The 25,793-nt window shown below is 44.5% G+C and overlaps 1 protein-coding gene across 1 annotated transcript in view; it reads left to right on the top strand.

Moving 5' to 3' along the window:
• The window catches only part of LOC141241987 (uncharacterized), a 41,705-nt gene extending 17,321 nt beyond the window's left edge, over positions 1–24,384 (top strand). Inside the window, exons 2-7 of the mRNA XM_073668823.1 lie at positions 10,267–10,416; positions 10,547–10,726; positions 10,811–10,934; positions 11,018–11,115; positions 11,313–11,403; positions 21,231–24,384. Coding sequence (XP_073524924.1) covers positions 10,324–10,416; positions 10,547–10,726; positions 10,811–10,934; positions 11,018–11,115; positions 11,313–11,403; positions 21,231–22,567 — 1,923 coding nt within the window. The 5' untranslated portion in view covers positions 10,267–10,323 and the 3' untranslated portion in view covers positions 22,568–24,384. The remainder of the gene's footprint in view (positions 1–10,266; positions 10,417–10,546; positions 10,727–10,810; positions 10,935–11,017; positions 11,116–11,312; positions 11,404–21,230) is intronic.
• The last annotated feature ends 1,409 nt before the right edge of the window (positions 24,385–25,793 follow it).

Below are 25,793 nucleotides of genomic sequence, written 5' to 3'. Positions count from 1 at the left end.
ACGACTTTATTCTTCGGGTCGGTGCGATTACAGCGATACCAGAATCATATCGGGTTTTTATGATTGACAGGTGTCACACACTAAAAGACGCATTTTTTGTAAAATCTAGTTTTTGCATCGCCATATTTTGAGAGCTATCATTTTTCCAGATTTTGGCAGACAGAGTCATGTGATGGCTTGTTTTTTGCGGGATGAGTTGACATTTATATTGGTGCCATTTTCAGGCACGTGACATTTTTTGATCGCATTCTATTCCGATTTTTGGGAGGCAGAATAAACAAAAACCAACAATTCAGGAATTGTTTTTTTTTTTTTTCTGTTCTGCGTGTGGTAAAATTGATAAGGCAGCTTTATTCTTCGGGTCAGTACGTTTACAACGGTACCACATTTATATTGTTTTTCTATGTTTTGCACTTTTACATAATAAAAGCAATTTTATAGAAAAAATTATTTTTTAGCATCGCTTTATTCTGAGAGCTATAACTTTTTTATTTTTCGGCTGATGGAGCTGTATGGCGGCTTATTTTTTGTGGGACGAGATGACGTTTTCAGCGTTACCAATTTTATTTATATTCGTCTTTTTTTATCGCGTGTTATTCCATTTTTTGTTTGGCGGTATGGTGATAAAGCATTGTTTTTTGCTTAGTTTCTTATTTATTTTTTTACCGTGTTCACTGAAGGGGTTAACTAGTGGGACAGTTTTATAGGTCAGGTCATTCCGGACACAGCGATACCAAATATGTGTACTTTTATTGTTTGTTTGTTTTTTTTTCATAATATTTATTGATGGGTACATTATATTTTTATTTTTGGTGGATTATTTTTTTTATATTTTTACAATTTTTTTTTTTTTTTTTCACTTTGACAGTTTTTTTACTTTTTTCGTTTGTCCCACTCTATGGGACTTTCACTTTTTTTACTCTGATCGCCTGCATGGCACAGGAATGGAGCACCATCCCTGTGCCATGCAGGCTGTCAGCGCTGGACAGGGAGAAGATAGTTTGGAAATGCTCTACTCATGTCCAAAAAAATCTTCCTGCTGTCTGGTGACCCGGATGTTGTCATGATGACATCGGATCGTCATGGCAACATCCTGGAAGCCGCGGTAGACAGCGCTGGAGGCCGGAAGAGGAGGTGAGTATACCGATCACCTCCCCTTAGCCACCGCAATGCTGCGATCGACTTCTATCGCAGCATTGCGGGGGTTAATGTGCCGGGAGCGGTGCGGAACCGCTCCCTGCACATAGCACCGGGTGTCAGCTGTGACAATCAGCTAACACCCGGCGGCGATCGCGCCCGCACCGCTTGTGTGCGGGCGAAATCGCCAGGGCGTATTAATACGTATCTGGTCCATAAGGCCCAGGGAACAGATACGTATTAATACGCCCTATGTCGTAAAGGGGTTAATCTGACTATTCCTGAAAGAAAGGCCTTGGAGGAGTACATACAGACTAGCTTGGCTGCTGGTCACATTAGACCTTCTAAGTCGCCTGTGGCAGTTGGATTTTTCTTTGTTAAAAAAAAGGACGGCGGTTTACGTCCATGTCTGTATTTTTGTGAAATTAATAAGATTACCGTACGCAATTCCTACCCATTGCCGTTAATTCCTGACTTGTTTAACCAGTTAGTGGGGGCCAAGTGGTTCTCCAAAATTGATCTCCGGGGGGCATACAATTTGTTACAAGTGAAGGAGGGTGATGACTGGAAAACTGCTTTTAACACTCCGGTAGGTCATTTTGAGAATCTAGTGATGCCTTTTGGTCTTACCAATGCACCTGCATTTTTTCATAACCTTATTAATGACATCCTGAGACCTTTGATTGGTAAGAATGTGGTTGTGTATTTGGATGACATTTTGATTTACTCACCAGATCTAGAGTCCTATTGGCAGAGTGTACGTGAAGTTTTGCAGTTATTGAGTGATAATTCACTCTTTGCTAAGCTGGAGAAATGTGAGTTCGCTGTGCAGAAAATCAGTTTTTTGGGCTACATTGTCTCCAGCGAGGGCTTTGAGATGGTTCAGGCTGTGCAGGAATGGCCTAGGCCTATTGGTTTGAAATCTATACAGAGATTTTTGGGTTTTGCCAATTATTACAGGAAATTCGTTAAGAATTTTTCTGTAATTGTTAAAGCTCTAACCGATCTCACAAGGAAAGGTGCCAATACGGCCTAGTGGACTACTGAGGCCATTGAAGCGTTTGAGTATCTCAAAGAGAGGTTCAGTTCTGCCCCTATCCTTATGCTGCCTGATGAGACCAAGCCTTTTTTGGTCGAGGTCGATGCTTCATCGGTGGGGGTCGGAGCAGTTTTGTCTCAGGAGAACAAGGGTGGAGTATATCCTTGTGCCTTCTTTTCGAAAAAAATTTCTTAAACCAAACTGAATTATGATGTTGGAAATTGGGAGTTGCTTGCTATTAAACTTGCGTTTGAACATTGGCGTCATTTTTTGGAAGGCGCTAGATTTCCTAATCAGGTTTTCACAGATCATAAGAATTAGATCTATCTGGATGCTGCCAAGCGCTTGAATGCCCGTCAAGCTAGGTGGGCACTTTTTTTTTCTCGTTTTCATTTTTCTGTTATCCCTGGTACTAAGAATATTAAAGCCAATGCTTTATCTCGCAGCTTCTCTCCTACGGTCAGTGCAGAGGAGGAGGAGAGCATTTTACAGAAAGGAGTTGTGGTGGCGGCATTGGACTCCATTTTGGAGAATGGGATTCTGAAAGCTCAAGATGATGCTTCATCTAACACTCCCCATGGGAGGTTGTTCGTGCCTAGAGCCTTTAGGAGAGATTTGTTTGTGGAGTGTCATGAGTCTCGGTTGGCAGGTCATCCAGGAATTTCAGAGACTAAGAGACTTATCAGTCACAGTTTTTGGTGGCCTGGATGGCAGAAGGAAGTCATCAAGTGGGTGCGTCAGTGTATTGTGTGTGTGCTAGGTCAAAAGGCTTCACATACTCCTGCTGCGGGGTTGCTTTGCCCTCTGGAGGTTCCTAGTGCGCCTTGGACGCATCTCACAATGGATTTTATTACTGATCTTCCTGTGTCCAAGGGTTTTACTGTCATCTGGGTGGTCGTGGACCGTTTTAGTAAGATGTCATTTATTTCCATCCATTAAGTTGCCCTGCGCCAAGACACTCGCTAAGGCGTTTGTTAAGGAGATTGTCAAGCTCCATGGCGTTCCCACGGATATTGTTTCTGATAGAGGACCTCAGTTTGTGGCTCGCTTTTAGCGTGCTTTTTGTGACAGGTTGGGAGTCCATTTGTCATTTTTGTCTGGTTATCATCCTGAGTCTAATGGACAGACTGAAAGAAAGAACCAGGATGTTGAACAGTTTTTGCATTGTTTTGTGGCTGACAATCAAGAGGTGTGGTCTGAGTTTCTGCCTCTCGCAGAATTTGCTCTTAACAATCATACATCCTCCTCTGCTGGGTGTTCTCCTTTTATTTTGTTGTACTGGGAGACATCCGTCTTTTGGTTCGTTCTCCAAATTGGGGTCGGGGGTGCCGGAGGAGGAGAATTTTTCCGGTGATTTGGAGAGAGTTTGGACTAATGTACGTTGCAACCTTCAAGAGGCTAACAAGAAGTCCAAGAAGTATTTTGACAGGAAACGTAAGGAGGTTTTGTTTACTGTGGGTGATATGGTTTGGTTGTCCTTGAAGAACCTGCGGTTGAGGATTCCCTCAAAAAAACTGAGCCCTAAGTTTGTGGGTCCATTTTAAGTGCTTCAGGTTGTTAACCCGTCTGCTGTTAGGTTGGATGTCCCTACTTCCTGGAAGATTAATCCTGTGTTTCATGTTTCCTTGTTGAAAAAGGCTGATGTATCTGATAGGGACGCCACTGTCACAGTTCCTCCTGTTGTGGAGGACTGCGAATATGAAATTTCTCGTATCTTGAATTCTAGATGGCATAGAGGGAGATTACAGTATCTTGTCTCCTGGAAGGGTTTCGGTCCCGAAGACGACTCCTGGGTAAGGACGGATGATGTCTCTGCCCCTAGGTTTGTTAAAACTTTCCACAGGAGGTTTCCGGATAGGCCTGTGCCTGGAGGATCCGGAGGATCCTCATAAAAGAGGGAGTACTGTTAGAACCCTCCTGTTTGCTTTTTCTATCTTGTGTTTTGCGGTCACTTGACCATCTGCCTTTATATTCCAGCTCCGCCCTTGTGGCTGTGCTGGACTTCAGTGTTTGACTGTCTCTCTAGCCAGGTGCTTCTGTGCCTTTCTCTGTCTAGTTCGCTTGGTCCTCTGGGACCTCTAGTACTTTTTGTCAGTTTGTCTTTTTGTGTTCTGCAACAACTTCTTTGTAGGAGGTGTCCCATTTTTGTCCCAGTCCTTAGTTCTTTTAGGGACCCCTCCCTTAATTTTATAGGTCTTCGCTCAGACTAGCCGAGGACTAAGGCGGGTCTGTTCATTAGGAACAGGCAGCCCGCTACATCGTAGGGATTCAGCTTAGTCTTACTGTAGGGACAGCTTTCCCCTATCTTTCCTTAATACATGTTGCAGATCATAACATTACCAACACCAGGTCAGATTACCAATGCACTGCAGGATGCAGCAAGCCTCCATGATAAAGGCGGGGCCAGCCCATGTGCAAAATACTGATGCAGACAGCCACTCACTAACCTACCATTTCATGGAGGGAGTGGCTGTGTAGTATTATACATGCACACCGATGGAGTCTGCATAGGGAGCCAGTCACACAGATATGTGTGATGCACATTGTCTGGCTTGCAGCCTATTGATGACACCCATACTATTAGATCAGATGGGCTGCCAAGCACTATATACATGCAAGCCCACCAGACAGATGCCCCAATTCACCCAGCCAACACTAAAGAGGCCTGGTGGGGTATTTATCATGTGGTGTATTTATCTTATACACTATTTTTCATCTTTTTTGCACATTTTTTTGCACTGTGCATCACACATATCTGTGTGACTGGCGTCCGCCCTATGCAGACTTCATCGGTGTGCATGTATAATACTACACAGCCACCCCCTCCATGAATTTGATAGGTTAGTGAGTGGCTGTCTGCATCAGTATTTTGCACATGTGCTGGCCCCGCCTTTATCATGGAGGCTTGCTGCATCCTGCAGTGCATTGGCAATCTGACCTGGTGTTGGTAAGGTATTATCTTTTACTGTGATTTTTTTTTAAATTATGTCCAATGTTCACCAATAGAACCTTTGCACGATCCGTTCCTGCGTTTTTTCCACTCCCAGATGTCCCCCCAAGACATGTGAATGGGCCATGTCCAACACCTTCCGTCTAAAGGGGCCCGGCACTATTAACTGCTCCACACTCTCCTCCCTCACTTTCTTGACCCGGTACAACAACTCCTTACTCATCATAAAATGGGGAAACCTTGTGTCAGCCCCCGACTCCTGTGCAACCCCATTTATAATAGTGACATTAATAAAGGCTTCTTTCAGAGTTAGGTCCCTATGTTGGGCAGACCCAAAATTTTCGCTTGTCACCCCTAACTCCGGAATGGCAGACTCAGGGGGAAGCCTGTCTGACTCTGGGTGTGGTGATACCTCATTAGGGTTAATTTTTTTCTTATCTGAGCCAGCGAACCCAAAACCCTTTCCCCACAGATCCCAAAACAAGCAAAAGTCCCAGCCTATAATAATAGGGTGCAACAAGTCCTGAATGACGCCGACCTCATGGGACTCTGTACCCTGGGCCGTTTCAATGTCCACTCTGGCCATAGGGTAGTCTTTAGCATCACCATGAATGCACTGAACGCTGACTTTTTTCCCCGGGATAATTTGGAGAGGAAGCGTGCCCCTCATAAGGGTCACCTGGCTCCCGGAGTCTAGCAGTGCCGTTACCTCCCATCTGTTCACCTTCACTTGACATGCTTGTGGCCTCTCGCTGGGTGGACAGTTCACACTGCTGGCTGGATAAGCATAATATGAACAACGTTGTCCTTTGCTGCCGTCCATCGGCTCAAGGGTCAGGGGACAACGGGCGGCTATATGGCCTGGGCCATGGCACCTCCAGCAACCAACATCACCTGTATGGACCTTGGGCACCACCTCCCTCGTCCATTTGGACCTTGGAAGTGCCACTACCTTTTGGGCCTCCACCCCTCTGTTGGGAACCCCAGTATGTAGTGGGCAGCCTTTCCAAGGAACCTTCAACCCCCTGGTATCTGTTGATCAGTCCGACCAGTTCATCCGCATTCCGGGATCACCCTGGGCAACCCAAAGCTGTATGGGTCTCAGCAGGGAGTGCACAAACCGGTCCATCACTACCCACTCTACCATCTGTGCAGGCATTGAGGACTCCGGCTGCAGCCACTTCTGGACCAGGTGTAGCAGGTCAAACATTTGGGATGGAGGTGGTTTGTTCCGGTGATACAAACCCGCTGTGCCCTGATAGTCATTGTCAACCCCAAGCGTGTGAGAGTCTCAGTTTTTAGCTTGCCATGCTCTTTGGCATCCTGCAAAGCTAAATCATAGTACGCCTTTTGGGCGTACTATGCAAAGCTAAATAGGGCGTCCTGCAAAGCTAAATCATAGTACGCCTACTAGGCGTACTTCTGGGGCTCTCCAAGTCAAGTATGGCGACAGTACCTTTGCCCACTGCTCTTGTGGAAATTTCTCCCTCTCGGCGACCCTTTGAAACACCGTCAGGAAGGTCTCAACGTCATCCCCCGGGGTCATTTTCTGCAAAGCAGATCATACCGCCTTCCGGACATGGGAGTCATCAGTCGGACCTGGGATTGGAGCGCTCATCCTGCCCTGGATGGCGGTTGCCAGAAGCTGCATCTGCTGATGTTGTTCCTGCTAGTGCTGCTGGATCTGCTGTAACTACAGCCTGTTGGTCTCCTGTTGATGCTGCTGCGACTGGACCAGGTGTTTCAGCAGGTCCTCCATTTTGTCTGGCGATGCTTGCTGGCTTGCGACAGACTTCACCCAGTGCATGCAGTCCACCCTGTAGCAGTCACACGTCTCTGCTGGGAATGCTGCCCGCAAGTCTAACACCAATTGTGGAGGTTTTACTCACTTGGGTGTGACGGGAGGAAAACAGGAAGCATGTTCCTTTAAAAGTTCATGTGGGTTTATTGCTTCATAAACCCAGAAGCCAGACAGAAAAGAAAACAGCCTTTAGATCAGGCAAACAAAGTAAATGTCCTTAGCAGGTCTCTGCTCAGCCAGGCCTGTGTGCCACACAAGCTGGGGTAGCGTCCAGTGTCCTGGCTTGGTCTGAAGATAAACATACAGTCATGGCCAAAAGTTTTGAGAATGACACCAAAATTATATTTTCACATGATCTGCTGGCCTCTGGTTTTTATTAGTGTTTGTCTGATGTTTATATCACATACCGAAATATAATTGCAATCATATTATGAGTACCAATAGGTTATATTGACAGTTAGAATGAGTTAATGCAGCAAGTCAATATTTGCAGTGTTGCCCCTTCTTCTTCAAAACCTCTGTAATTCTCCCTGGCATGCTCTCAATCAACTTTTGGACCAAATCCTGACTGATAGCAGTCCATTCTTGCATAATCAATGCTTGCATTTTGCCAGAATTTGTTGGTTTTTGTTTGTCCACCCGTCTCTTGATGATTGACCACAAGTTCTCAATGGGATTAAGATCTGGGGAGTTTCCAGGCCATGGACCCAAAATCTCTATGTTTTGTTCCATGAGCCATTTAGTTATCACCTTTGCTTTATGGCAAGGTGCTCCATCATGCTGGAAAAGGCAGTGTTGGGCGCCAAACTGCTCTTGGACGGTTGGGAGAAGTTGCTCTTGGAGGACATTCTGGTACCATTCTTTATTCATGGCTGTGTTTTTAGGCAAGAGTGTGAGTGAGCCGATTCCCTTGGCTGAGAAGCAACCCCACACATGAATGGTTTCAGGATGCTTTACAGTTGGCATGAGACAAGACTGGTGGTAGCGCTCACCTCTTCTTCTCCGAATAAGCTGTTTTCCAGATGTCCCAAACAATCAAAAAGGGGATTCATCAGAGAAAATGACTTTGCCCCAGTCCTCAGCAGTCCACTCCCTGTACCTTTTGCAGAATATCAGTCGGTCCCTGATGTTTTTTCTGGAGAGAAGTGGCTTCTTTGCTGCCCTCCTTGAAACCAGCCCTTGCTCAAAGAGTCTCCGCCTCACAGTGCCTGCAGAAGCACTCACACCAGCCTGCTGCCATTCCTGAGCAAGCTCGGCACTGCTGGTAGTCCGATCCCGCAGCTGAAACAGTTTTAAGATACGGTCCTGGCGCTTGCTGGTCTTTCTTTGGCGCCCTGGAGCCTTTTTGACAACAATGGAAGCTCTCTCCTTGAAGTTCTTGATGATGCGATAGATTGTTGACTGAGGTGCAATCTTTGTAGCTGTGATACTCTTCCCTGTTAGGCCATTTTTGTGCAGTGCAATGATGGCTGCACGTGTTTCTTTAGAGATAACCATGGTTAACTGAAGAGAAACAATGATACCAAGAACCAGCCTCCTTTTAAAGCGTCCAGTGATGTCATTCTTACTTAATCATGACTGATTGATCGTCCAGTGATGTCATTCTTACTTAATCATGACTGATTGATCGCCAGCCCTGTCCTCATCAACACCCACACCTGTGCTAATGGATCAATCACTAAAACGATGTTAGCTGCACCTTTTAAGGCAGGACTGCAATGATGTTGAAATGTGTTTTGGGGGTTAAAGTTCATTTTCTGGGCAAATATTGACTTTGCAAGTACAGTAATTGCTGTTAAGCTGATCACTCTTTGACATTCAGGAGTATATGCAAATTGCCATTACAAAAAATGAAGCAGTAAACTTTGGAAAAATTACTATTTGTCTCATTCTCAATACTTTTGGCCATGACTGTACACAGGAGGCCTTCTCCCTCCAAACACACAGACCATGTGCCAAACAACAGCCTCCATTTTATAGGCTGTTAACCACACCCAGAGGTGAGGTATGTGGGGGGTAGCTGGACCCGCCCATTATCTCCTAGCCTAACCGTAACCCGGCTCCCAGGTGCACCAAACAATCCTCTTAGTGCTTATGTGCCCTAGAGAAACACTCCGGGTTACATCACAGAGACCAGCCATCTCTGTGACACATACCTCCCATCAACTACGCGACCATTAGCCACCTTACAGTACCTTGATACATATCTGGTTTTATGATTACCCCACACTGATGAAAGGGAATCTATCACCCCCTGGGACTTATCTGACCTCTAATATTGGCATACAGGTGATAGAAATGTGAATCTATACATACCTGAATGCCTCATATTAGAGGTCTGTTTGCTGAGAAATTGCTTTTTATTCAGTGAAGATTCTGATGCTTGCTGGCCGTGGGGTAGTCGGTGGAGTGGATTCCCTTTAATAAATACTCACTTAGCTCCATTCTTCATGCAGATACTAATAAATACAGGACCTATGAGATTTTTACCATATGATAGTTGGATAGTTAGGGGTGTATCATCCATAGCAGCAGCCCACAGGGCCACTATGGTGCCCATGAAAAAAACACAGAATTTGAGCTTGGTTTAAGTTGGTATCCATGCAGCATATCAATGCATGTTTACTATGGCCATAAATCAGAAAAAAAACCTTTAAGAAGAAAAATGATCATAAACCCTGCTGTAAATAAATAAAAACCAAAAGTGCATTTAAATAAAATAGGGTTCCTAGTAACACTATTTTTGATCAAAAATAGCATGAAAGCTATCCCACCATGGCAAGATGAACCCATTCGGGATAGTCCTACTCTGTTTAATATTAAAAACCTTACCATGTATCAAAGCCTCAAACTTCTGTGTGTGAATCAGACATGAGATCTAATGTGATAGAAGATTACAGTCCGGGGAAGACGGAAAACATTCATATAGGCGACCGGAGGAGATGTAGTCAGTGAAGAAATCTGGCTAAATATGTTTCTAGAGCCATAGTAGAAGATGAAGATGTTGTCCTCCTCATGAAGTAGTTATTTCTCATGTCAGGTGTAATGAATATCTCCTGCAGTATTGCTAATGCCGATTCCAGTGTCGGTAAATGAGAGAAGAATTAGCGTTATGGAAGATGAGTCTTTGAGAAACGTGTTCAGCTGCAGACTCCGAGGAATAAACTGCTTGTTGTATGTGGCCTAAAATATATAGGTTTTATTACTAGATGTAAAGCAGAAAACGAAATACTGTAAAATAATAAATCTCCTCATATGTTTCCTTTTATTATCTCCAGTAATTGTATTATCACACAGGATTTTTATGATGTTACATCGGCTCATCATCTTCTCATTCAGGTCCCTACAATATCAGATCCTCTCAGTGAAGATTTTCTATTTAAGATAATTTTCCTTATGGACCCATCAAATATGGATATGGACAGAGACAAGATGGCGGAGAGGATATTACACCTCACCCTAGAGATCCTCTTCCGTCTTACTGGAGAGGTGAGAGATTCTGATGACGTCACATTACATCATTCTTATATATGGGAATAACAGATGGACAGAACTGGAGAGGTGAGGACTCTGGAAATGTCTGTAGTGAGATTTATTAATGTGTCTCTCCCATAACCAGGATTACACAGTAGTGAAGAAGACCTCTAGAGAGCGCCGTCAGGACCCTGTGTCTGAGGGATGGAGAAGACCCCTGTGCCCAATCATGGGGCCTCCACCTCACCCCCTGATACATGAGGACATCAATGACCAGAAGATCCTAGAACTCACCTACAAAATGATTGAGCTGCTGACAGGAGAGGTGACACTGCTGGGAATGCTGGGACATTATACTGTAACGCTATGAAGGAATTCGGGAGGATGACTGTATCATTGTATGTGTCAGGTTCCTATAAGATGTCAAGATGTCGCTGTCTATTTCTCCATGGAGGAATGGGAGTATTTAGAAGGACACAAAGATTTGTACAAAGACGTCATGATGGAGGTTCCCCAGCCCCTCACATCACCAGGTAATAGACAGGACTAAATACACACGGCCTATAATTATCTGTATGTAAAGAATGAATTCAGTCCCTGTATGTGTTTCCTCCAGATCTATCCAGTAAGAGGACAACACCAGAGAGATGTCCCCGTCCTCTTCTTCCACAGGACTGTAAACAAGAAGATCCCAATGTTCCTCAGGATCATCAGGTAGATGGAGAGAAGGTGCCATGAGATCTCCCCTATGATGTGTAGACATCTGTGAAGGTCTTGTGTTCAGTCTTGTTTTATCCACCAGTATTATATGTTATATACTTGTGTAATGAGAACGGTGGAGATGGCAGGATTAGAGCTGATCATAGATGTGACTTCTCATCTGTTTGTGACTTTTACAATACTTGTTTCAGAGTGAAGATCTGACCCATATTAATACTATAGAGACATATGTAAGGGGTGATGAGCGGTGTAAGGAGGAGATTCCTACATATGACTACCCAGGTGAGTAGTAACCACTAAATGCAGAGAAGTCACAGATTATTCTCAGTCACCGGCTGTGGCTGCTTTATCGCTGGTGTAGTCCGGCCGTATCACAATCGTGTGATCACCATTTTGCCTCTAGACCACAACATTCTCTTCCACCCAAAACTGTTCAAATGATTTTGGGCATTGAAACCCTTTTCCATAGAAGTTACAACCTGGATTTTCCACCTATTCCCTGTGATTAGGAGACGTTGACCGTTACCTGCCCAGATCTGTAAACCACAAAGCCAGAAAATCACTTGAAGAAAAATATTATGATGGGCCTGTAAGAGAAAGCGGAGGGTAATGATGCTGTTGGCTTCCTAGAACCCTGATATCTTATTGGATGAATCTACCTTCTCTCCCTTCTGTTCTGCTGAATGTGCTCATATGGTCCCTACAAGACCAGGTCCAGTCTTTCTGGCCAAATTTCACATTTATGATCTACAACATTAAATGTGCAGTGAGGGCCAAGTGTGAATTTCTGTACAATAACAACAGAGTTTCCCTTTATCCTGAGTTTTAAATTTCTTTTAAAACCAACTAACTTCAAGCCAGATTGTGATAAACTATACAGAAAACATTACACCTGTGCCATGATATATCTCTCAGCTAAATTTAAGACGTCTCATCTCTGCACTATTATAAAAAGTTCTCTTTGAATTTGTAATATTTCTTCTTGAAACTCATCTGACAGAAAATATTGGCCCTTATGATAGTTTAGATTGCCAAGAGTAGTGTTGAGCGAATTTGTTCGGCGAATGTTCGAAAGTTTCAAATTCGGCACGAATATGGCACATTCGGATTCAAGATCGCAAAGGCGAGCAAATTTTCTTAAAATCGAAAAAGTTAGATGAATTTGCACTGGACCGCGAATACAGGGCAACCACGGCGTTTTGAACAGTTTTGTTAGCATAGTGCAAGTGTATGATGGGCGGTGACATGTGCCAGGTGAGTGTGGAGAGCTTAGAACAGGTCAGATCAGCGGCCCAATGTTTTTTGTTTTTTTCTGTGGGCGGTAACTTTAACTGAGGAAAGCGCAGCCAGCCAATCATAGCGCAGGAATCATCTACACTGTCCAGACATAAGGGCTTCTGCAATTGGCTGCAGAAATCACATGTCCTCTCAATATAAAAAGCGGCCATGTTCCCTCAGTGCCATTATATCCATGTCACTGCTGGAGACAGACGCAGCTCAGAGTTCTCCTGTGTAATGAGAGATATTAGCTAGATAGATGGGCGCTTGTATCGTAGTCAGATAGTGTAGATAATTCCTGGCCTGTGTACCTCTGCAACCTATGGTGCAGCACATTTTTGGTGTTCCTGTGCAAGTACTGAGATTCTGACAGAAACAGATGGCCCATGCCATACAATAGTGCTGTGCACCGCTGGTATAGAGCTCCATGTCTCAGGATACCTTGAATCTTTTTTTGCAATTGCTAATGTGATCAAGCAAGCGCAGCGCACCTTTTCATTTAGTGGGGTTGAAATTGTGCTCTGCACAGTCTGCAGAGCTTCATATTGCAGAGTACAAAATCTGTTTTTTTCTGTTGCTATTGTGATATTGAAAGCTGTGTGCACTAAAGTTTTTTTTAGTGTCTGAAACCAACTCAAGTTCAACTCCGCTAAAATAGTATCTGAGTAAAAAAATACATTTTTCCAGCTGGACGCAGAGCTTATGCAGTGTAACCCAAAAATATTTTTTGCTCTGAGTAAAGTGATACAGCTGGCTAGATCTGAGTTTGAAACATTTTGGAGCATATATTCTATGTTATATTGGCCTCATCCACATTCAAAAAAATAATTCTTCTGTTCCTAAAGTAATACAGTAGGGGACATCTCAGTTTGAAATTGTTTGGAGAATATCTTGTAGGTTTTATCGGCCTCATGCACACTAACAAATTTCTTTTGTCTGTTAGTAACCTTATACGGCAGGCCATATCTTACCTTGTCATTTAGTGTCGCTGAAATTTAGGTGTGTGCTGTGTTATTGCACAGGAAAAAACATATTTTTTTTTAGTTAACTGCGTGCTCCTACCACTGTATCTGACCAACATGAGTGGGAAAAAGAGAGGGCGTGGTGGAAGGGGAATAGGCTTGGTGTTCAATGTGTACGTGGGGTACGTGGTAATGTTAGTGAAAGCACCACATCACAACTGCCCAACTGACTGTAGCGAACGACAGATGGGCGAGTCTGTAGAACTCTTCACCCATTCTACTGCATGGACATAAGAAGTGTACTCCAAACAGTCACAGAGTAAAGAGGAGGAAAGCATCTGCACCGATGCCCAAAATTTTTTTAGCTTGAATTCGGGGCAGGATGAAGTAGGGTCCGAGCAGGTTCCTGACCCTCGTCACCAGACGTTAACCGCAGGGGAGGGAGGTGATCCCGATGAGACTCTGATACCTGAGGCTCATGCGGACTGTACTGTGCTGTCAGGGCAACAAGAGGAGAGGGGTCACTCTGAGGTCTGAGGGCGAGGAATGGGATAACACATTGGATGATGACGAGGTTGAAGATCCTACTTGGTGTGAACCCATAGTCACGCAGCCGAGTAGCTCATCTGAGGAGGTGGAGTAGGATGACGAGGAGGTTACATTTCGCCCTACGGCGCAGACATGGAGTGATGCAAGCACGAGGAGCACTGCATCCTTAGCCACAACCGTGGCTGTGGCCAGCAGCTGTCATGGGTCTGCAGCTCGCAGTGGCAGCAAGGGTTGCCTAGTATGGGCCTTTTTGGTCACTGCAAAAGGATGAGCCAACTCACGTTTTTTGCAAACTTTGCGATAAAAAACTCAGTAAATTTGACTACTACATGCATGAACGTTCACATGCTCAAACAACATTCTTTACCCTGCGAATCTTACTGCGCTGAAATGCGGAACAGCGCACCTCAACAACCATCATCTGCCCCAGCAAACGCATCCGCTGCTTCTTCCTCCTTCTCTGTTACCATGCCAAGTATTGTCACGCAGGTCTCCCATCGCAGAAACTCTGGTTCTTTACCCGCTCCAGTCAGGCTGAGTGACAGCCCTTCAGCTCTAATGGAAGCGGACACACCTGCTGTGTTCGTTTCAATGAACACACCGCATGTTTCTAAATCCACCGTAACATCTGCACCTCACTCACACTCCACCAGTTTTTCTGGTTCACCATACTCCGCTCTCTCAGCACCTTAGCCAGCCCTCGGTCCCGCAGTTGTGGTCACGTAAAAGATTGTTTCATTCTACGCATGACAAAGCTAAGAGGTTGAACACCACCATCTCCAATCTGTTGGCCACGTAAATGCTGCCTTTCTGCCTGGTAGATACAGACGGTTTCCGAAAAATGATGGCCGTCGCAGTCCCCCAGTACCAGTTGCCCAGTCGCCATTACTTCTCTAAGAAAGCTGTGCCTGCGCTATACCAGCATGTCGCAGACAACATCACCCGTTCCTTGTCTAAATCTATGTGTGCCAGGGTGCATTTCACCTCAGACACCTGGATGAGTAAGCAAGGCCAAGGGCTTTACATCTCGCTGACTAGGCACTGGGTGACTCTGGTGGCTGTGGGGGCAGGCGGGGAAGGAGCTGCTCCACAAATCTTGGAATCCCCAAGGCTTGCAGGAGAAACCTCTGTATTTCCCACTTCCTCCACTGCTTTTGCATCCTCCACCTCCTCTAGGGCCTCCACCTGCGCACTCAACCTCTGCCTTAACAAGACACCGCGTTCCAAGGTGCGGAGCGAATACACACCACCTCCTTACTGCGCAGTCAGGGCTCTCCATAATCAGGCAGTCTTCAAATTAATATGCTTTGGAGATCTCAATCATACAGGTGAAGAGTTGTGGGCAGCTCTCCAGGCTCAGTTTGAGCAATGGCTGTCTCCGCTGAACCTAGAACCAGGGAAGGCCGTGTGCGATAACGGTGCGAACCTGTTATTGGCCCTAGGCCTAGGCAAGATCGCACACGTGTCTTGCATGGCTCACGTCCTCAACCTGGTGGTACAGCGATTTCTCCGCCACTATCCTGGCCTGGATGAGCTGCTTCACAAAGTACGGAAGCTGTGTGCTCACTTCCGACGTTCGCACCCCTCATGTCATCGACTTGCATCGATACAGAGGTCTTTGTCCGTGCCAGTTAACAGGTTGATCTTCGATGGCCGACGCGGTGGAATTCCACTCTGCACATGTTGCAGCAACTGTGCCAGCAGCAACGAGCTCTGGCACAGTATGTCATGACGTATAGCTTGGGGCAACACAGTACGGACTTGGAGCATATCACGTTTGTGGAGTGGGAACAGATTAGGGACCTCTGCACATTCTGCACGGTTTTGAAATGGCTACTAAACTGGTTAGCACTGACGATGCCATCATCAACATCACTATTCCGGACATATACATGATGGAGCAAACTTTGAATAACCTGCAGCAGGAGGTGCTGGCCCCAGAACAAGAGGAGGATGCGGAAGGGATACCAATGTCTCAAATTTCCAGACTGTCGTCACACAGGCTTATGCCAAGTGACGCTGGATTACAGCGATCGAGGGGGTTTGGTGATACCAGGCAAACTGTTAGTGAAGGTGCAAGAGCCGAAGAACTAATGGAGGAGGAGGTGATGGGCGAGCAGCTGTCAGAGGATGATGAGGATAATCATCCCCTCTTGTTTGAACGTGGTTGGCTGGAGGGGACGTAGGAAACAAGCATCAGTGTTACGCAGCCCACAATACAGCCTGGCTTTGGACCTCCTGGAAGAGCCCGACATATAAGTGCCTTCTTGATGCACTATCTGCAACATGATCCCTGTATAGCTAGGATTCGAAATAATGCTGACTACTGGGTTGCCACTCTGTTATAACGTGGATCTGAGTCAATTTTGCCAGATGCTTCCCGCCCTGAAAAGGGACCCGCTTATGTTGGAGTATCGAAACAAGCTTTTAAGCAACCTTTAATAGAGGTTTTCCCCAAGATAACAGTGAGGCACACAGTGTGCGTCGCAGCTGTAGTCTTTCAACCTCCGGCACGTCAGCTCGTCAACGCCAAAACATTAGCAACAGCAGCAGAGTAAGTGGCAGAAGCAATTTCTGGGAGTCCTTTCACACATTTTTTGCACAAGCTCGTGATGACATTGATGCCACTTCGGTGATGTTAGGCCCTCATTTAGGGCAATGTGAACACTCCTGGTTAGGTCTCCATCTCCTGGGTTGGCTGTACTGGAAGAGGTGTGGGTTTTATTTACACTATTTCTACTGTAGTGAAATTGATTAGACGTTGCTAGTGTCTGCCACAAATTTTTTTGAAATATGGAGAATCATGATTGGGTCTCCATCTATTGGGTTGGCTGTAGAGGAACTAGTTTTGGCCTCCTTTGCAATACTTATACTCTAGTGAAATTGATGCCACTTCGGTGGTGTTAGGCCCTCATTTAGGGCAATGTGAACACTCCTGGTTAAGTCTCCATCTCTTGGGTTGTTTGTACTGGATGAGATGTGGGCCGCTAATTTTTGGAAATATGGGGAATCCTGAATGGTTCTCCATCCATTGGGTTGACTGTAGTGGAAGAGGTTTTGGTCTCCATGCATTTCTATAGTTATGGAGTGAATGTAGTGAAATTGAGCATTTGGTGCAGATATTGTTCTCCCCAAACGGGTACGCAAACATAATAAACTCAAAATAGATTTTCAAAAAGCAACCATCAGCCGCCCCATCAAACACCTCTGCTGCTTCTTCCTCCTCCTCTGTTACCGTGCCAAGTTGTCACGCAGGTGTCCGACAGAACCAGCTGTATACCCACTGCAGTTAGGCTGAGTGACAGCCAGTCAGCTGTAAGTGAAACGGACATGCCTGCTGTGTTTGTTTCTCTGAGCACACCACACGTTTCTTAATCCACCGTAACATATCCACATGCACCTCACTCACGGTCTATCGGTTTGTCCGTTTCACCATACTCTGCCCTTTCTCAGTACTGCAGCCAGCCCTCAATCCCGCTGTTGTAGTCACGTAAAAGACTGTTTCATCCCACACACGACAAAGCTAAGAGGTTGAACTCCACATTCTCCAATCTGTTGGCCATGGAAAGGGTGATCTTAGGCCCTATTTTTTTAAATGTAAACACTTCCGATTGAATCTGCATCTCTTGCGTTGGCTGTAGTGGGACAGGTATGGGTCTGCGTTAAACTACTTGTAGTCTGATGACATTGGTGCCACTTCGGTGGTGTTAGGCCCTCATTTAAGGCAATGTGAACACTCCTGGTTAGGTCCCCATCTTCTGGGTTGGCTATACTGGAAGAGGTGTGGGTCTTATTTACACTATTTCTACTGTAGTGAAATTGATGCCACTTTGCTGACGTCTGCCACTAATTTTTTTAAATGTGGGGAATCCTAATTGGGTCTCCATCTATTGGGTTGGCTGTAGTGGAACCTTCCTGTTCTGCAGTCTAAGTTGTGTAAGGTTGTGTACCAGTCCTTGCTGCACTCCTGATACAGACTCTGCCTGCTGCACTCCTGATACAGACTCTGCCTGCTGCACTCCTGATAAAGACTCTGCCTGCTGCTCTCCTGATACAGACTCTGCCTGCTGCACTCCTGATACAGACTCTGCCTGCTGCACTCCTGCTACAGACTCTGCCTGCTGCACTCCCGATACAGACTCTGCCTGCTGCACTCCCGATACAGACTCTGCCTGCTGCACTCCCGATACAGACTCTGCCTGCTGCACTCCCGATACAGGCTCTGCCTGCTGCACTCCCGATACAGGCTCTGCCTGCTGCACTCCCGATACAGGCTCTGCCTGCTGCACTCCCGATACAGGCTCTGCCTGCTGCACTCCCGATACAGACTCTGCCTGCTGCACTCCCGATACAGACTCTGCCTGCTGCACTCCCGATACAGACTCTGCCTGCTGCACTCCCGATACAGACTCTGCCTGCTGCACTCCCGATACAGACTCTGCCTGCTGCACTCCCGATACAGACTCTGCCTGCACCGCCATCTAGTCTGTTCTACTGGGTCCAGCTGCTGAGCGTCCATTGGTCTGTCCTGGAGTGGCACCTGGCGTTCACCGGGAGCCAAGTCTAACCTCACCATCAGAGGCTCTAGTGAACAGTCCGGTGCTCGCTTAGTCACGCCCCTCCAGGCTCTCCGGGTTCCCTGGCACAGTGGATCCACAAACCATGTCCGTGCCTGTGCGCCCTCGCAGGCATGGTCCTCTCTCCTGTTGTACCAGTCGGTGACCCCTTTTGACATGTAAAGCGCAACTGAATAAATTTCGCTGCCACAGTAATAATAATTACAGTACTTGTACTCTGGGTCAATTGATGGCACTTCCCTAATTTGATGTGTTTTCGCAGCTTTTGGTCCCGTTTCTAGGTGTTCCCTATGCATTTTTTTGGTCCCCCCATTGACTCCTATGGGATTCGGAAATGTTTGACGAATATTCGACTAATAAATTCTGCGAATATCAATTTGTTCTGCTAACTTTTCAGAACCGAACATTGAAATGTTCGCTCATGCCTAGCCAAGAGCCACCGAGCACCATACTCCAATTACCACAGAGAGGTTTCACCACTAATTACTCACTACTTACTGATGGAGACTGTTGAGATTGATCATTTCAGTAGATGTTATTGTCTATACTCATAGTTTTGACTATAGTAGTTAGTGCCCAAAATACTGTGATTTAACCCCGTCCTGCAGCCAGTTTTGTGTTCCTATCTGGGCCCATTTTTCAAATCTGACGCGTGTCACTTTATATGGTGATAACTTTGAGATTCTTCACAAAGGATAATAAGAAACAAATGGACCTTACAAATTATATTCCAACTTCTCTTGAATCCGACAATACCCGATATACGGTTGTACACTACTGTGTGGGCACATGGCAGGTTAAGAAGGGAAGGAGCGCCATTTAGCTATTTGAATGCAGATTTTGCTGGGATAGTTTGCAGACACAATGTATTGGGGACGCTGTTCACTGTCACCTGGCAGCTCAACATATGGCTACCACAAACAGGCTTGGCGCTATCTACTCCATTTTCCAGATCCCAGGGTTTGCCTTGCTCATCACCCTTTAACCCCTCTACATGGATTTGGACTTAGACAGAGACCCCTAGGCTTGGGCCACAGTGTTACCTAATGTTCTGTGGTGTGAGATGGCAAGAAGAGTAGTCAGATAGCCGGGTCAAAACCAGGGGGTCAGAGAAAATACAAAATCAGAAGACACAAAAGTAGTCAGTAAACGGGCCGAGGTCACAACAGGGAACAAATACACAAGCCCGGGAGCTGAGCACAGAGGACTGAACCAGAGGAGAACAAGGCTGTATCTGGCAGCTTCCGGCAATATGCTTCCAGCTTTAGTAGGGTGCGGTGCTTTCCAAATGCAGGGAGCAGATTACTCCAGCTGGACAGCACACACACCCATACTGCCAGACTGGATGGTACTACTGGTCCCAGCAACCCTAATCTTAGTGGCTGGACAGAGACTGCGCCGCCCAGAGCTTCTGGTTCTGACGTCTCCTCCATCACCAGCGCCACCTGCCGGATGAATAAGGCGGCTCCTGGTGAGAGAAGCAGACGTCACAGGAGCAGATCCCAGAGGAGATGGGACCCACCATTTACAGAAGCCCTAATGTGACCAAATTGCAGAAATCCAGAGCAGTAGAAATCCCCATAAAGTGACTCCATTTTGGAAATTATAACCCTCAGTAAAATAATCTATAGGAGTAGTGACTATTTTGACTCCACAGGCACTTTCCGGAAATTAGCACGCAGTGGATGTTGGAGAGTGAAAATTACAAATTTATAATTTCATTACCCAACACATAGTGTCCAGATTGTGCTCCAGGAGACACACACCATAAATTAAGTAGGTTCTTCTCAGTATAGTAATGCCAAATACATGGATGCTAAATGTGTTTTGGGCGCACTGCAAGGCTCAGAAGTGAGGGGGAGATTTGACTTTGGGAGAGTGGATATTGCTGGATTGGTTTATGGAAGCCATGTTGCTTTTCAAAAGCCTTTGAGCCACTAATAATGTGGAAACCTCTGTTTTTCCATTGACAGATGATGGACCTGAGTGGGGACTTGTTTTTTGTGAGATGAGTAGAAGTTTTTATTGATATTATTTCACCTACATAACATTGTTTGGTGGCTTTTTATTCCATATTTGGGAGGCAGAATTAACAAACAGTTGGACACCACGCTTTACTGCTCCATCCTATGAGGTTTTCTATTAGACTGTGAACTGTTATTGTCTTGGTGAATAATGACGGCTAACATAGGGCAAAATGTAAAAAAAATCACAGAAAAAGAGATACAGCTTTACTAACACCAAATCATATAACAAATGTACTAGCAGGATGCCGCAGACCCCCATGATAAAGGTGGGGGCAGCGCAGGTGCAAAATACTGATGGAGCAACCACTCACAAACCTACCAATTCATGGAGGGGGTGGCTGCCTAGTATTAAAGATGCGCACGGATGAAGCTTGCATAGGACGCCAGTCACACAGGTAGGTTTGATGCACAGTGTCTGGCTTACAGCCTATTGATGATGCCAATACTATTAGATCAGGAGGACTGCCCAGCACTATATAAGTGCACCCCACATGGACAGACACCCCAGTACACCCAACCAACACTAAAATGCTAATGCATTTGTTACCTGATTTGGTGTTGGTAAGGCTGATTTTTTTCTGTGATATGTTTTCTTGGTAAATAATGATACTTTTACATAAAGTACATTTTTATGGAGAGTTTAAGTAGAAATATTCAACAATATAAATTTTAAGGATATGTTATTCATAAATAATAATTGGTTTTATTCTTGGCAGATGACTGTACCAGGAGATCAGAGGGACAGCTGACATCTTCAATTTTTAAATCAGATGATCTTGAGATCAAACAAGATACAATTGAAGTGAATGCCATTACTCCAGATATACCATCATCCATTCACAGCAAAGATCTGGCATCTGATCCTTTGAAACACGTCCTGTCTTCTGATTCATTGCTGATTACCAAGGAAAATCAAAGTCACAAAATAAGCATTAAAAAACAAACTGCTCCTAAAGCAAAGAAGCCATTTTCATGTTCAGAATATGGAAATAGTTTTTCCCTCGAAAAGTCTTTTCTTAAACATCAAAGCATTCACACAGCAGAGAATAGATTTTTTTGTTTCAAGTGTGGGAAATTGTTTAACCAGAAATCAGATCTTTTTAATCACCAGCGAAGTCACACAGGAGAGAAGCCATTTTCTTGTTCAGAAAGTGGAAATTGTTTTACAGAGAAATCAAGTTTAATCAAATATCAGAGAACTCACACAGGGGAGAAGCCTTATTCATGTTCAGAATGTGGGAAGTGTTTTAACGATAAATCAAATTTTGTTAAGCACCAAAGAACTCACACAGGGGAGAAGCCTTTTTCCTGTTCAGAATGTGGAAAATGTTTTAGCCGGAAATCATATTTGGTTGAGCATAACAGTACTCACACAGGGGAGAAGCCTTTTTCCTGTTCAGAATGTGGAAAATGTTTTAGCCGGAAATCATATTTGGTTGAGCATAACAGTACTCACACAGGGGAGAAGCCTTTTTTCTGTTCAGAATGTGGAAAATGTTTTAGCCGGAAATCAAATTTGGTTGAGCATAACAGTACTCACACAGGGGAGAAGCCTTTTTCCTGTTCAGAATGTGGAAAATGTTTTAGCCGGAAATCAGATTTGGTTAATCACCAGAGAACTCACACAGAGGAGAAGCCTTTTTCCTGTTCAGAATGTGGGAAATGTTTTAGATTGAAATCAAGTTTTATCAAACATCAGAGAACTCACACAGGGGAGAAGCCTTTTTCCTGTTCAGAATGTGGAAAATGTTTTAGCCGGAAATCAGATTTGGTTAAGCACCAGAGAATTCACACAGGGGAGATGCCTTTTTCCTGTTCAGAATGTGGAAAATGTTTAAGCCGGAAAATAGATTTGGTTGAGCACCAGAGAACTCACACAGGGGAGAAGCCTTTTTTCTGTTCAGAATGTGGAAAATGTTTTGGCTGGAAATCAGGTTTTCTTAAGCACCAGAGAACTCACACAGGGGAGAAACCTTTTTCCTGTTCAGAATGTGGGAAATGTTTTATCGAGAAATCAGTTTTGGTTGAGCACCAGAGAACTCACACAGGGTAAAAGCCTTTTTGCTGTTCAGAATGTGGGAAATGTTTTAGCCGGAAATCAGATTTGGTTATACACCAGAGAAATCACACAGGGGAGAAGCCTTTTTCCTGTTCAGAATGTGGTAAATGTTTTGTGAAGAAATCATCACTTCTTAGTCACCAAAGTACTCACACAGACGAGAATCCATTTTCATGTTCTTAATGTGGGAAATGTTTTGCACGGAAATCAACTCTTAACAAACTTCAGAGAAGTCACACAGGGGAGAAGCCTTTTTCATTTTTAACCGAAAATTGTATCTTCATAAAGGGGTTGTCCACTACTAGGACAACTCCTTCTCATTCCTCATGTTTGGCCTTGTTAAAATAAAAACACTCATACGCACTTCCTGTTCTGGTGCCGTTCCATTGGTGTCACAACTCGCGTTTCCGTAAGGATGTTACATCACACAAGATTGTTACATCACACAATCCTGCTGCCTTCAGACGTATTGTACATCAACAGGAAGGACATGGCCTGGACATAGCACCAAGAGAATGCACACACTGAGAGTATTCTCTTCAGACCGTGTTCCTGGGGGAATTATAAGCAATTTACAGCCTCAAACATGACTTTCGATATGGGAAAGAAAGAAGAAATCAGAGGTTAATCTGAGGTCCTCCACCTCCGTCAGCATGTCTGGTATGCAGCGTTTCTTATGGAAGGTCTTATCTTCCTGCTTCGGAGCTATTACTGCCTCACTTCAACGTGGTAAAAGAAGCAGTCTTAACCCTCATGATGCCAGACAGCTCCAGGCTGTAAGTCCTGCACCAACTTCTTTCTTAATGTAAGCCTCACAAGAAAACAGCCCCACAAATCTCCCTGTACTCTCACCAAAGCACATACTGAGCAGTGCTTGCTTCACCGGGTCATTTACCCCCCAGCCACAGGTTATTCTGATATGGGGAACAACATAACTTATTTGTATATCAGATTGCGTCTATCCCTACTAAAGAAGATATGGAGCAATATATTCAGAGGCTGGAGACCACATACAATACTGAAACATGTCCCCTCACTTCTATCCTGTCACAGCTTACTGACGAGGTACAGAGATTAGAGGATAATGTCGTCCAAGTTAGAGGCCATCATAATGCTCAGAAACTAACACTGGATCTTCACAGCCAGTAAATAAACCATCTGTTTAATATGGTTGATGATCAAGAAAATGGCAATAATATCTGGATAAGGGGTATACCTGAAAGCATCAATGCACAAGTGATTATGCCAACACTGCGATCATTATTCACTAATATCCTTGGTGATCCTATTGATAAGGAGCTGGAGATTTAAAAGGCGCACCGTACAATAAGCAATCATGGCCCAGATCCTGAGCGTCCAAGGGACATTATCTGTCGCATATTTTTTTCAATGTAAAAGAGGCCATTGTGAGGAAAGCAGAGGAGTTGGGTCCTGGTGATTTCAATGGAAAACGCATATAGTTGCTCACATATCTATCCTGAATGACACTTGCTAAAAGAAGGGTATTGCAACCACTACTTAATGCCATCCGGGAAAATGGCCTGATGTAGTCCTGGGGGTACCCATTCCAGCTGTATATTTTCAAAGATCCAATCAACATGAGACCTTTCTGTGATGCCCTGGACATTCCATATATCTGACTGGCCACCTGCTCCACCATTGCCACAGAGAGTTCCAGCACGTCACAGAAGGCGTTCAATGGATCAGGAACTTGATGGTGATGCACCCAGATGGGAAAGGAACCTGCCAATCATATGAGCTCCTGAAATGAATCTTGTCTTCCCTGATGAGAGACAGTTTGCCGATGCTTACTTATTTCTTTAAGCATATAATTAGATATATCTAAATAGAGCGTTAGGTGCCACTCTTCCACTATATAGAATGTCTAAGTTCATATAAGATCTTAGACCAGGATATAAGTTGAGTTCACATGATACTACTGTAATATCAGGCTATATTACATTACTTGCTTTATATTCCATGGTTCCACCTAATAGGAATCCTAGAACTGAAAGTTTGACTTAAGCCTGTAAAGACAACCTCCAGTTAGGGACTTGCATTGGGATCTGCTTGTTTCGCAATTTCCTACTGTTTTGATATATTCATAATCTATACTTCTTAGACACTGAGAGGTAGACATTACTATCTACCATCTATAAATCCTCTTTTCTCTTAACCTTTTTCTCTTCCATTCCCCCTTTTTTTTCATATAATATGGCACAACTCAAAACTTGTTCATTGAATGTCAGAGGACTTAATGTTCCAGAGAAAGGAGCTCAAGTGTTTTATCGTAGGCATAAACAGCACGTACATTTTCTCTTTCTTCAGGAGTCACACTTTAGAGGCGATCATATACTGTACCTCAGATTACTAATAGATATTATTCATCTTGGCGTCCCAGAAAAATGCAGTTTTGAAGTCTAAGGTGCTGAGTATAGGCCGCCACAGATCACTGGCGCATACTATTGTAGAAACACTGTCTGACACGAAGAGGAGGTATGCGTTTGTTAAGATCTCCATCTACTCCAAAATTTTGACTTAGAACTTTTCCAATCTCCCTAATTGTGACCAAATTAAGATATACCGTCATTACTTAAACATACTAAAATATTTTGCGGAGGACCTTATCATTGGAGGTGACTTTAATTTTGTCTTGGATCCTTCTTTAGACGCGTCCCGGGGCTGGAGTCACCAATCTAAAACACAAACAAAAGCTTTGCTAATTGTGCTTTGGTCTCAACCGGGCGATGTATGGAGGATACTACATCCAGATGTAAAGGATTATACCTATTATTCTCCTTTACACAATATGCATAGCAGTATAGTCCTTTTCTTAATTAGCCGTCACTTGCCTACATGGCAACCTACATCTCAGGTAGGAACTGCTGTATGGTCAGATCATGCTCCTGTATATTGTAATCTGACTATACCTGACCAAGGCTTCAGATGTTGGAACTTAAATGATAATCTGCTGAAAGACTCACTCTGTGTCCCAGACTTTCTTGAGACTAGACTGCTTCAAATATATGAGCATGATGAAATGCCTTACCATTTAAATAGGAAGCACTCACATGCGTCCTCAGAGGGATAATAATAAAAAATACAGTACAGACCAAAAGTTTGGACACACCTTCTCATTTAAAGGTTTTCCTGTATTTTCATGACTATGAAAATTGTACATTCACAATGAAGGCATCAAAACTATGAATTCACACATGTG

The sequence above is a fragment of the Phyllobates terribilis genome, unplaced genomic scaffold, assembly GCF_046119375.1.
Source record: "Phyllobates terribilis strain yellow unplaced genomic scaffold, ASM4611937v1 Scaffold_1030__1_contigs__length_461401, whole genome shotgun sequence".
NCBI classification, from domain to species: Eukaryota; Metazoa; Chordata; class Amphibia; order Anura; family Dendrobatidae; genus Phyllobates; species Phyllobates terribilis.
Note: the sequence above shows the minus strand (reverse complement) of the source record. Positions and strands in the feature narration are given on the sequence as shown.